The sequence below is a fragment of the Vulpes lagopus genome, chromosome 2 (assembly GCF_018345385.1).
Source record: "Vulpes lagopus strain Blue_001 chromosome 2, ASM1834538v1, whole genome shotgun sequence".
In the NCBI taxonomy this organism is placed as follows: domain Eukaryota; kingdom Metazoa; phylum Chordata; class Mammalia; order Carnivora; family Canidae; genus Vulpes; species Vulpes lagopus.
The window spans coordinates 160901899-160915166 of NC_054825.1; the positions used below are offsets into that span (position 1 = coordinate 160901899).

General features: G+C 44.6%; 1 protein-coding gene across 2 annotated transcripts in view; it reads left to right on the plus strand.

Annotated features, from left to right (window-relative positions):
• LOC121484461 (zinc finger protein 773-like) overlaps positions 1-13053 on the plus strand; it is an 86154-nt gene extending 73101 nt beyond the window's left edge. Inside the window, exons 3-5 of one of the 2 annotated variants that reach the window (XM_041743765.1) lie at positions 303-429; positions 936-1034; positions 7569-13053. In XM_041743765.1, coding sequence (XP_041599699.1) covers positions 303-429; positions 936-1034; positions 7569-8665 — 1323 coding nt within the window. In that variant the 3' untranslated portion in view covers positions 8666-13053. The remainder of the gene's footprint in view (positions 1-302; positions 430-935; positions 1035-7568) is intronic. The other variant, XM_041743769.1, reaches the window with a different exon arrangement.
• Positions 13054-13268: the final 215 nt, after the last annotated feature.

Genomic DNA, 13268 nt, shown 5'->3' on the forward strand with positions numbered 1-13268 from the left:
CCCAAAGTTAGTTGTGTTTGGTAAGCACGATCTGGGGCACCCCAAGTGAATTGTCTGGCAGAAGGGTGAGGCTCTGCCTCAGGGGCCGAGAGGTCAGATGGCATTTATCTGCCCACCTGTTGTTGCTGAGGACTGAACATAGTGCTTACTGGGACAGTAAGGAACAAGTAGGCAGCAGTGGCACAGCGCTTGGTATCTCCTTTGAGGTGGGGAACTCTGGAGGAGGGTAGACATTTGTGGGGATGCCTAGAGTCCTGGGAAAGGAAGCTACACACATAAATTCAGCTGTCCCTTTTTGACAGGGCCATGTGACCTTTGAGGATGTGGCTGTCTACTTCTCTTGGGAGGAGTGGGGACTCCTTGATGAAGCCCAGAGACTCCTATACCGTGATGTGATGCTGGAGAACTTTTCACTGATGGCCTCTCTGGGTAAGGTCCTTACAACCCACTCCAGTGTCCTGGGCTGGGTTCTGCTCTTCTCCTTACTTTAGGGACAGGTATCACCTTCCCAAAGCTGGACTGTGGGTATTTCTTCCTTTCTCATGCTCTTGAGTAGATATTGTGAGAGCCTGGACTGTATGTACTACCCCTTCTTTTCTAGAGCTGCCTCAGTACTTGCTGCCCCAAAACTGCAGGAAAAGATTTGGGAATTAGGAGTCTTGCAGTCAGCCTGATGGATCACACTCTGTTGGCCTCTCCCTGGCCCTGGAATGCTGTAAAGTTCTTTGGCAGCTCCATGCCCCAGGTTCTGCTCTCTTCCTCTGGCTGCCATGGGATGCGCCTATACCAGCAATTGAGGCACTAAAATGGCCACTGCTTGACTAGGTTGTTCTTGTAAGAGTTTCCTCCAAGATTCTTCTCTAATACTTTTGTTTTATTTCCTGTGGTCTGTTGTGGAGTGGGTCACTTTGACCCACCTGTTGTCTCTCCCTTAGGACTTGCATCTTCCAGGACTCATGAAGTTAGCCGATTGGAGTGGTGGAGAGAACCCTTTTTGCCTCCCTGTGGAGTCATGACTGCAGCTATGCCAGGAGGTACTTGGAGGGCAGAGGTGGGCAAGTATGAACTCAGTGATGGGCTCAGGTCATACCAGGAATCCTTCTACTGAGCCCTGATAATTTGTTACCAAGGCACAGTCCATGGCTGATTCCCATCTTTTCTTTCTCAGTTGCACACGTTTTATGTCTACTATGATTTCTGACCTTGGGCTATCCCCCATCTCTGTCTTCTGTATCTCATGTGGTCCTCCCCACTGCTCCCTCTGCAATGCTCCCCAGCAGTAGCCTTGTTTTGTATTCTTTATGTTCATTATGTTCAACAGGTCTAGAGAGAGTCATGACACACAGTGGGGTCTATGTGTCTTGGGGGGTGGTTCACATGGGAGGGAGCACCCAGGGAGTGGGCTTAATCAAGCAGAGAGAAGCAGAGAGTGAGTGAGGACCTATGGGCAAGTGACTTTCCTGGGGACCAGGAGGGGCGTATAGAGAGTAAGTATAAGCTGATATCATTTGGAACATTTGAATGTCACTAGGTCACGGGAGAGGGCAAGAAGGGGGACATGTGACAGAGACCAGTCTTATCACTTGGTTAAGCTGGTCACCTGAATGGAGTGCTCACAGCCTGTTTGTGGGATGTTGAGTCAACAGGACAACATGAAGTTTAAGAGGTTATAATACAATGAATCCTGTGATGTCTCAACATCATTAATGATACTGTGACGGGTAATGCTTGCCACCTGAGTTGTGGAGATGTTATAGGTAACTGGAATAGCTTGGTCTACCCATCAAAGGCAAGCTTTGACATAGGTGACAACTGAGAGGAGTACTATTAGACATATGATGAGGGTTTGAAACCCAGGCCACAGGTGGGCACTGTGCTTAGTGGGGAAAATCCAAGAGAACAAGTTAGGTACCTCTTGGTTTGAGGGAATCTGCTGGGAGATTTTGGTTATGTTATGGAAGATTTTTACCTCTTGGCCTAATCAGAGCTTTGCTTGTAGCTGTTTAGAATGATTGATTTACATATAGCGGGAGGTACCCTGGATAGCACCAACACCTTCTTTCCTGGCTAGTTAACAGTTAAGCCAGACTGTTATCTATGGCTCTCTGGGCTTAGAGAGACTCATTTGCTTGTTGCATAGGGACAGTGTTGATTTTATTTTTATTTTTTTTAAGTTTTTTATATTGGAGTTCAATTTGCCAACATACAGCATAACACCCAGTGCTCATCCCGCCAAGTGCCCCCCTCAGTGCCCATCACCCAGTCACCCCAACCCCCCACCCACCTCCCCTTCCACTACCCCTTTTTCATTTCCCAGAGTTAAGTGTCTCTCATGTTTTGTCACCCTCAGTGATATTTTCACTCATTTTCTCTCCTTTCCCTTTATTCCCTTTCACTAATTTTTATATTCCTCAAATGAATGAGAACATATAATGTTTGTCCTTTTGCGATTGACTTATTTCACTCAGCATAATACCCTCCAGTTCCATCCACATCAAAGCAAATGGTGGGTATTTGTCGTTTCTAATGGCTGAGTAATATTCCATTGTATATATATACCACATCTTCTTTATCCATTCATCTTTTGATGGACACCGAGGCTCCTTCCACAGTTTGGCTATTGTGGACATTGCTGCTATAAACATTGGGGTGCAGGTGGGGGACAGTGTTTAATGTAGCTTTTGTATGTGATCTTGAGAGGGTCACCAAGAGGTGCTGGTTGGCACTCATGATATAATCTCGTTTGACAAAGGCTGCTGTACTGGGGCCAGCTCTGGTGTCTCTTGTGGCTGTGGCAAATCCTGTTAAGATAGGAGTAAATATTGCCAGTTTTCCCTGGGGTTAATAGCACAAGGGAGATGCCTGGTGGATAAAGAACCATGGGGATCCTCTGTAACCACTGCACATTGGGGTATAGACTCATTGGGAGTCAGTAGGGGAAAGTTTATAAAGTGCTATGCCCATGGGTTTGGCCTGCAGTAGAATCCAGAGATGCTGTTAGTTACTGATTTATTGGAGAGAGAGAGCATGCAAATGGGGGGAGGGGCAGAAGGGGAGAATCCCAAGCAGACTCTGAGCTGAGTGGGGAGCCTGATGCAGGGTTTGATCCCACGACCCTGAGATCATGAGCTGAAACCAGGAGTTGGATGCTTAACCGACTGAGCCACCCAGGTGCCCCTGAGGTGCTGTTATTTAAAGTATATGGGCCTGTGAGGTAGTTAGCATTAAGGAGGGCAAAAAACCTAACGTGGGAAATCGGTCAAGTGCATTTGGCTCCTGAGCACAAGCCGTACGTTTGTGGGGGTGACTTGATTATAAAGTGCAGCCATCTAGGAGAGTATAGTTGGGAACAAAGGCAGATGGTGTAAGCAAACAAGGTTCTTTGGGGGGACCCTGTCTGGGTCCTGACAGTATAGATTGTGGAGTCACTGGGCTGTTTAAATTATTCATGGACAACTCAATAAATGTATGTTGGGTTCCTTGAAAGATAAAGGCAAACAGGGGCTGTGGCTGGTAATAGGCACTGAATAAATTATATTGCCCAGATCTATCACAGCAAAGTTGTCACTGGGCACACTTGGGTATTTTCAGTTAGTTCAATTATGTTAGGTGTTAGAGCCTTGATGGGGAGAACTTAAACTTTAGGGTTTTAATAATCAATAGTAAGTGGCACTGTGGGTAAAAGCCTTGAAGACTGGCCAAATATGATTATTGAAAGGAGATATTATGGGAATAATCACCCTTTCATTTAGTAGATCTTGTACAGCACTCTTGAAGGCCAGCAGTAATTTCAGATGATACTGTTGTGTGTTTTCGACCTTCACCACCAGGAGCAGGCCTGTAGGTTCTCATTTGGTGATTCTTACTGGCAGGACCGAGGACCTTGGCTCATTCAGCTTTGTATGTGGTGTGCACTGGCATCTTTGTCTAGAACAGAAAAACTCAGTGTTAGGGGTCACTGTGACAGGTAGCCATTTAATAAAGACCACTGCAGTATTGACATTGAGAAATTTCTTTGCCATAAGTAATTTTACTGGCATTACCCTGTAGTTTAAAGGGGCACTTCCTTTAAATCTGAATAGGTGGCTTGGAATGGTGGTGACTTGGGCTCCAGTCGTACATAAAGTTAGGAAATGTTTAAGAATTCCAGTGAATTAGCAGAGTTGTATATGGGTGATTGTCCTGGGGACTGTGACAAGGCCTGAGGACTAGCTGAATCCTCACTGGAGGCCTTGACTGTTGCCATTTTTGGAGCTGAAGCATCTTTGGGTGATTCCAGAGGAGTGGTTCCCTGAGCCACCAGACCTGTGGGTAATATGGATGAGGCTCTTTGGCTCTTTTTTTTTTTTTTTTTTTTTTTTTCAGATTAATTTATTTGAGAGAACACAAGCAGGGAGGAGAGGCAGAGGGAAAGGGAGAAGCAGACTTCCTGCTGAGCAGGGAGCCCAATGTGGGGCTCAGCCTCAGGACCCTGAGATCATGACCTGAGCTGAAGGGAGCCACTTAACCGACTAAGCAACCCAGGTGCTCCTGGTGAGGCTTTTAAAAAGATTTTATTTATTCACTCATGAGAGACAGAGAGAGAGAGAGGCAGACACACAGGCAGAGGGAGAAGTAGGCCCCACTCAGGGAGTCTGACATGGGACTCGACCCCGGGTCCCCAGGATCACGCTGTGGAGTGAAGGCAGCACTAAACCACTGAGCCACCCGGGCTGCCCTGATGAGGCTTTTTAAATAATTTGTTTAGTTGTAATTTGGGGATGGTTTGCCTAGTAGTTAGTTCGCGGGGTCTATGTTGTCAGTAAGTCACCTGGGGGCAGTAGGGGTGAGAGGAAGTTGGGAAAGATGCAGACTGAGTGGTATAGATGGGGGTCCTGCATACTAGGAGGCAGAGTATGGTAAGTCAGACTTTGTGAGTCAGAGTAGGTGAGTCAGAGTAGGTGGAGCCCTTACGGCAAATTAGTTCCATCCTGTTTGGTGTGGGACATGTCAATAAAATTAAGCAATGTTGTCCTGTATTGAGAAGGCCACCTACAAGAACAATTCCTAGACTTTGTGACAAAGGAGGCCTCCTCTGGATAAAAACCACTCAGGATTTTTCTTGTCTATGTGTTCAAAGTACTGATAGATCCACTCAACCATTCCAACTTTTGTGGAGGACCATAAGGGCTTCTTGATAGTTCTGTTGGCCATTTCTAGGCCATGAAAATCCAAGTCAGTAAAGGCAGGGCTTCTGAATCCTGAAGGGTAGTAGAAGTTCAGATTCCTCATCTGAGGCTTTTATAATCTCATCAAAAGTTTTGGCCTGTCACTCCTGCTCTGGCATTTGGGTGCCTTCAGCTAAAAATGTCATGTGGGACTTGAACTTGGTGGTCCAGAGGATCTTTAAGTAAGTTAATGTGGGGAACCTGGGTGGCTCAGGTCATGATCCTGGGGTCCTGGGATCAAGTCCTACATCAGGCTCCTCGCAAGGAGCCTGCTTCTCCATCTGCCTATGTCTCTGCCTCGCTCTCTGTGTCTCTCATGAATAAAACCGTTAAAAAAAAAAAAAAAGTAAATTATGCATCTTAGGCTCTTTAGTAATGTCAGCAGCTGCTTCATCTCTGGGGATCTGAGCAGGAGTTGCAAGCCTGTATTGAATGTTCTCAGTAACCAGTGAGCTCCTTTCCCCCTTCTCTTTACATGAAATCTTTCAGAATAATTTGGATTTCCAGTCTTGTGAAGTTATGAATTTTAATTTCTACTTTCTGTATTCTCGACCTGCTGGGTCTGGAAAGACCTTGGATGCTTCTTTCCTATGGGCCTGTCCATCTCTTAGGATGAGCTCAGCTGGATTGGTATCCATTGAGAGCTATGGTGGCCTGATGTCCTTTGGGAATTGGCCCTGGACCTTGGGAGCAGAGTTGGCAAGTTGATAGATAGCGTCACTAAGCAGAAATGTTTCAAAGGTTTTTTACCTTTCTTGAATTATTAGCTAACTTCCTCTGGTTATTGAGAGTGCTGGAATGAAATGTTCCTGCTGAGCTCCTAGGCCATTAGATATTGTGCCACTTATCTCCAGAGGTAAGACCTGGGATTCATACCCATGAGATTGGGAGGCAAAGAGCAACAGCAGCAACACACGCAGTGGAGGAGTTGCCAGCAGTACTGACCCTCACAGGGTGCCATGATAGACTTCCTGTGAAGGTGATGCAGTATATCTGCTTAGGACTGAGGAACAACATGGACTTGAATGGGAACACAAAAAACCTCCCAGTCCTGGTGCCACAAGTCCACAGGAGTCATCTCCCCGGCGTTACCCAGCCCTTCTCGGTTGACAGATCTGCTAATAGCCAACACCTGACATACAGTGTTTCTTTGGTGGGTGCAAGGTTACCCTTTCACTCTCAACCTCGATCCCAGTAGAGACTTCATAATATTTTTATCCAGTTATACCAGTCTATCCCTTAACAGAGAGCACCAGGAGAACACCCCCTCTACCTCACTAGCACCCTGTGGAGTCAAAACTGGCTAGTGAAGTCTCAGGGTATTGTAGGAGAATGAGCTCCACAATTTAGGATGGAAAGCCTTGGCAATGCCTGAGAGAGGCAACACAGAGCAGCACAAGGCAGCACACAGGAATGCCAGCACAACACTCAGCTTTCCCAGATGGTAGGGCCCAACTGGGACAGCTGGTTAGTAAGCCAAGCAGTTAAGGGGCATTTCCTAAATCCTCCCTCATCCATGAGCAAACCATCCTATTTGTGATGCCAGTCATTTTGTATTCACTTATAAGACAGGTGCAGCCATAGGAGGAGACAATAGAGGCTCAGGAATAAACAAAATTTACTGTACTCACAGGTCTGAGAGAGACAGTCACTGAATTCTGGGAGGAGGGTCCCCTGGAAGGGAGTGCCATGGGAGTGGGCTCAACCATGCTGGGGAGTAGAGAGACCTGCAGGCAGGTGCCTTTACTGGGAGTCAGGGTGGGATGCACAAGGAAAGGAATGAGGGGACTGCACTGTTGCATTTGAATGGTGCTAGTTCCCAGTCAGGGGAGGGTAGGAAGGAGGACTTGTGGCAGGAGCCCACCTTATCAGACTAGTGTGCGTGGTTGCAGAGTTCACAGCCTGTTTGTGGGGAGACTGAGGCAACAGAATATGAAGTTTTTAAGGTCAGATACAGGGCTTTCACTGAATATGTTATGAGGTGTGCATGTATCCTTAATAGTCCTTGAACACCAGCTATTCAGTTGCATTTGGTTCTTTCCTGTGCCTGGACACGCCTTTTCACACTGTGTTACTGGGTCATCATCAGCCTTGTGGAAGGCTATTTGCAGAGTGTGTTGGAGACCCAGTCTGCTCCCTGAGCTGCATTCCATCCTTGTGTCCTTGCTGCTCATGAGGCTCCCACCAATCTGCGAGCTTGCTGGGTCTAGCACCACACAGCAGCCCTTCCTCACCGTGAACCTCAGGCCTGATTCTGCCAGTAATGTGATGGACTGTTTATGGGGTGTGTGAGACACAATGTAAGCAGGTTACCTCCTCCCACTGAAGTCCATGTACATTTCAGCATCTCTTTGCTTTCAGGTTGGTGGCATAGAGCAGAGATTGAGGAAGGGCCTCTTGAGCAGAATGTTTACCTAAAAGGAGTGCTCAGAGAAAAACTTCAACACCAGAGGCTGCACTGTGGAGAGAAACCATTAAGGAGAGAAGAGGCAGGAGAGGTTGGAAAGGACTTCCCAATTAGTTCTGGTTTTCTCAGTCATCAGGTGACCCGTGACGAAGGGGAGCCACAAGGAAGCACCAAGAGCAGGGAGGCCTTTCACCCTGGAAAAAGGCGTTACAAATGCAGCGAATGTGGGAAAGCCTTTGGTCAGAAATACTTACTTGTTCAGCACCAGAGACTACACACTGGAGAAAAGCCTTATGAATGCAGTGAATGTGGCAAATTATTTAGCCATAAATCAAATCTTTTTATACATCAAATAGTTCACACTGGAGAAAGGCCTTATGGGTGTAGTGAATGTGGAAAATCCTTTAGCCGCAATGCTGACCTCATTCAACACCAGAGAGTTCACACTGGAGAAAAGCCTTTTACATGCAGTGAATGTGGAAAAGCCTTCAGGCATAATTCCACACTTGTTCAGCATCATAGGATCCACACTGGAGTGAGACCTTATGAGTGCAGTGAATGTGGGAAATTCTTTAGCTTTAACTCGAGCCTCATGAAACATCAGAGAGTTCACACTGGAGAAAGACCTTATAAGTGCAGTGAATGTGGGAAATTTTATAGCCACAAGTCAAGCCTTATTAATCATTGGAGGGTTCACACTGGAGAAAGGCCTTATGAGTGCACCGAATGTGGGAAGTTTTTTAGCCAAAGCTCTAGCCTCATGCAACATCGGAAAGTTCACACTGGAGAAAAGCCTTTTAAGTGCAATGAATGTGGAAGATTCTTTAGTGAGAATTCCAGCCTTGTTAAACATCAGAGGGTTCATACTGGAGCAAGACCTTATGAGTGCAGGGAATGTGGGAAATTTTTTCGCCACAGCTCCAGCCTTGTTAAACATCGGAGGATTCACACTGGAGAAATGCCTTATGAGTGCAGCAGTTGTGGGAAATCATTTAGCCAGCGTTTCAACCTCATTCAACACCAGAAAGTTCACAGTGGAGAAAAGTCTTGAATGCGGGTAATGTGGAAAAGGCTTTAACCAAAAGTCCGCTCTGGTTCAGCAACAGAAACATCACAATCCAGTAGGCCTCATAAATACAGTAAGTGTGAAGAAAGGCTTCAGCCAAAGGCTTATTACCCTTGTTAAGCACCAAAATGTTCAGACTGAAGAGAGGCCTTAGGAGTGCAGCGCACATGCAGTCTCATGGTCAACCTAACTTAAAACAAAGAGGAACTCTAAAGGTAGCCTTTTTGAGGGAGACAGCAATTGAACATCATTGATCCAAATATCCTGACATTCTGTCTCCTGTGAAGATAGGCCTCTGCCTGGGAGCTCCAGGGAGAGGGAATCCTGTGTTCTTGGATATATTAGTCTGGAGTGGAGTTTCCAGCTCTATCACTGGAGTGGGGAGAAAGGGAATGGTCTTAGTTCAAATGTGATTGTCTCTTGCTGTTCTTACAAATAATCAGATGTTCTTAAGGGTTTCCTCATTTGCTCTATATCTGAGGACATTTCCAGAGTTTTAAGTTGTGTTTTTATAATTTTCCCCAGTTTTAATGGGAAGCAGGCCTGCAAAGCTCCTCACACTGTTATGCAGGAAGTTGATCTAAATATTTAACTTTATAAGAACTTGCCAAGTAGTGTAATGCCATTTCATATTTACTCCTACAGTATTAGGTTTCCAGTTTCTTCACCTTATTGCTGATGACTGTATATAAGACATGGGCCATTCATTTCAGCCATTCTAGTAGGTGTGTGGTTTTGACTTGTCTCCCTAATGACTCAGTGTTGAGGATTAGTCTCTGTGTTTATCTGCCACCCATATATCTTCTTTAGTGAATTATCGTTTAATGTTTTTTGCTTACTTTTAGAAAAATTGGTTGGTTTCTGTTTTCTGATTTGATATATATTCTACATATAAGTTCCCTATTTGATATATGCTTTACCAATGTTTTCTCATACTCTATGCCTTTGATTTTCATTTTTCTTTCTTTTTAAAATTTTCATTTCTTAACAGTCTCTTTCCTAGGTTAGAATTTATTAATTTTCAGGAAGTTCAGCTTATGTATTGGTTAGGGACTACATGTTTGGTATTATATTCTTTTTCTCTTATGGTACTCTATCTTTGTTTGTAAATAAAAGCCTTATCTGAGTATGCTGGAGTCTTATAAGTCCTTATCCAATCCTGTTAAGTCTTTGTGGATTTAAATGTACATGAAGATTTCAATGTATGTAGAAATATTTACTTGTGTACATATCCCCTGTCTCTTCTAAGAGAGCCTAGAAAGCAGTGGAATCCAGTAGGCATGAGCATATTTAATGCCCTCTTACTGGTGCAGTTTTTCAGTAAAAAGAACTGGAACTTCTTAGAGGCTAATTCCAGGTTGGTTCAGAAAAGGTACATGAGCCTAGGAAATTTTCTTGGATTAGTCAAGAAATGCTCACAGAATGATGTTGATTTATTAGCTTTTAGTGCTGTCCTAACAAATTACCACAAACCTATGGCTCAAACAACACAAATTACATTATAGTACTGTAGAGCAGAAGTCCCACACAGGATGGGTCTCAATAAGTTAAAATCAAGGTGCTGGCAGGGATGTGTTCTTTTCTGGAGTCTCTAAGACAGATTCTGTTTTCTACTCATTTGAGTTGTTGGACAATTTCAGTTCCTTGTGTTTGTAGGTCTTATGTTCCTGTTTTCTTTGTGGCCGTCAGCTTAGGGTCATCCCTGGAATATGTAAGAATTTTTACAGCATATTTAAAGATAAAACGGGATACCTGGGTGGCTCAGCAGTTTAGCGCCTGCCTTTGGCCCAGGGCGTGATCCTGGAGTCCCGGGATCGAGTCCCACGTCAGACTCCCGGCATGGAGCCTGCTTCCCCCTCTTCCTGTGTCTCTGCCTCTCTCTCTCTCTCTGTCTATCATCAATCCAATCAATCTTAAAAAAAAAAAAAAAAAGATAAAACAGTACCAATTGTATACAAAGTCTTCCAAAACAAAGTTCAAATACTTCCCAAGTAATTAAGTGAACCCAATACTAACATGATACTAAATGTGGATAATATTAAAACAAATTACAGGGCAGCCCGGGTGGCTCAGCAGTTTAGCACCGCCTTCGGCCCAGGGCCTGATCCTGGAGATCCGGGATCGAGTCCCGTGTCAGGCTCCTTGCATGGCGCCTGCTTCTCCCTCTGCCTGTGTCTCTGCTTCTCTCTCTCTCCTCTCTGTGTATTCTCAGAAATAAATAAATAAATAAATCTTAAAAAAAATAAATTACAGAGCAATACTCACATGAACACAGATACAGCAAAACCTTAAAAAAAATTCTGGAGGTGGGGGAATGATGGTGGCAGAGAGGGAGGATCCTAGGGTCACCTCATCCCACAAATACAACTGAATGTGAAAGCATCCTAAATACCCTAGAAATCGACCTGAAGATTGGCAGAACAAACTCCACAACTAAAAGTAGAGAAGAGTCCACATCAAAGAAGGTAGAAAGTGTGGAGCCATGATTTGGGAGAGAACTGGACTGTGGCCAATATGGTGGAGAGAGAGCTGCACTGATGGAAAAGGTCTAGAGACAGACTCCCACAGAGAAGTATGCACAGGGAAAACAAATACCCATATCAATTAGCTTGGAAAGCACGAGGGGCCAAATTTTGTGAGTTCTTGGATCAGGAGAGGCTGAAGGCCTGGAATCCTAAAGGTTAGTGGGCTTAGATCAGATAGAGCCCCGAGGCATTTGAGGTTCCTCTTGGAGGATAGCAGGGCAAACAACTTGGACATACAGCATGGAAACAATGATCTGATGAATTCCAGGGGCCAGGGAATAAGCCAAGGCTATTGGCTTATCTTGGAGTATGTCCCAGAGAGGCAGCATTTATAGAGAGATCCCTCCAGGAACAGAAGAACTGATAGTCACTGTTTCCCTCCCTTGCACCTCAGCATAAACACAGGGCCACCTGTGGGAGCCAGTATAGCATGAATACTTACTACCTAACTTACTTACACCAAACCCAGCAACCCCCTCCCACACTCTGGTGGAACCACCCTTGCTAGTCACGCTTGCCTCAGTGCCAATGCAGCTGCCCCTCCACCAGAAGATTGTTCTGCCAACAATGCATCTCCCAACTCAGGAGTTTTTCAGAGCCTTGGTTCTGGCAATGGTGGTGACAAGTCTCAATTCATAGCAGACCAGAGCACATCCACTACATTTGGGCCAGGGACCAAATGCTGCCCACAACAGGCAAAAAGCCTCTGCAGATGAGTGGCCTTGAAGGAAAAACCATCCAAGACAAAAGAGCAGAGCACACACAGCACACATTAGAGACAACTGCAAGTGTCAGGCCCTGGGAAAAAAGGGACACTACACAGCAGAGCACTACTGGACCTCTTCCTCATAAAACCTTCAAAAACAGGACACATAGCTGACTTTACTAATACACAGAGGCACAGAGACCTAGACAAAATGAGAAGACAAACTTGTCCCAAATGAAAGAACATGACAAGGCCTCAACTGGAGATCTAAATGAGCAGATACTAGCGACATGTCTGATGGAGTATTTAAAGCAACAATCATAAGGAATACTCATTGGACATCAGAAAAGAGTGGACAACATCAGTGAGACCCTTAACACAGAGCTAAAAACCAATCAGAGATGAACAGTGCAATAAACGAGATTAGACACATATTTGATGCCATGAATAGCAGGCTGGAAAAAGCAGAAGAATGAATTAATGACCTAGAAGAGTAATGGAAAGTAATTAAGGTAAACAAAAGAGGGGAAAAAAAGAATTAAGCAAAACAAAAATAGACTTAGGGAACTCAGTAACTCCATCATACATACTAACATTTGCATTATAGGAGGAGGAGGGGAAAAAAAAGGAAGAAGAGAAGAAAAAATTTATTTGAAGAGATGATAGCTGGAAAATGCCCTAATCTGATGATAGAAGCATATCTACATCCAGGAGGAACACAGAACCCTCAACAAAATCAACAAAAGCAGATCTATACCAAGGCATATTGTAATTAAAATGGCAAAATATAGTGATAAAAAAACTTTAAAAGTGGCAAGACAAAAGAAGACAGTTACATGCAAGAGAAACTCCATAGGCTATCTGGGAATTATTCAGCAGAAACTTTCCAAGCTAGAAGGCAGTGGTATGATATATTCAAAGTGCTGAATGGGAAAAATCTGCAGCCAAGAATACTCTCTTCAGCAGGACTATCATTCAGAATAGAAGGAGAGAGTTTCCCAGACAAAAAACAAAGGAGTTCATGACCAGTAAGCCAGTTCTGCAGGAAATATTAAAGGGGACTCTCAGTGGAAAGGAAAGACCAAAAGTGACGGTATGAAGGTAGGAAGCAAAAGTAGTAAATATGACAACATATACCTAAAATGGGGAGGGGGAAGGGACAAGGAGTAAAGAATGGGTTCAGACTTAAATGACAATCAACTTAATATAGATTGCTATATGCAGAAGATGTTATACATAAACTTAATGGTAACTACAAATAAAAAAACAGTAATAAGTGGGGCACCTGGGTGGCTCTGTCAGTTGAGCGTCCCAACTCTTGATCTCACCTCAGGTCTTGATCTCAGGATAGTGAGTT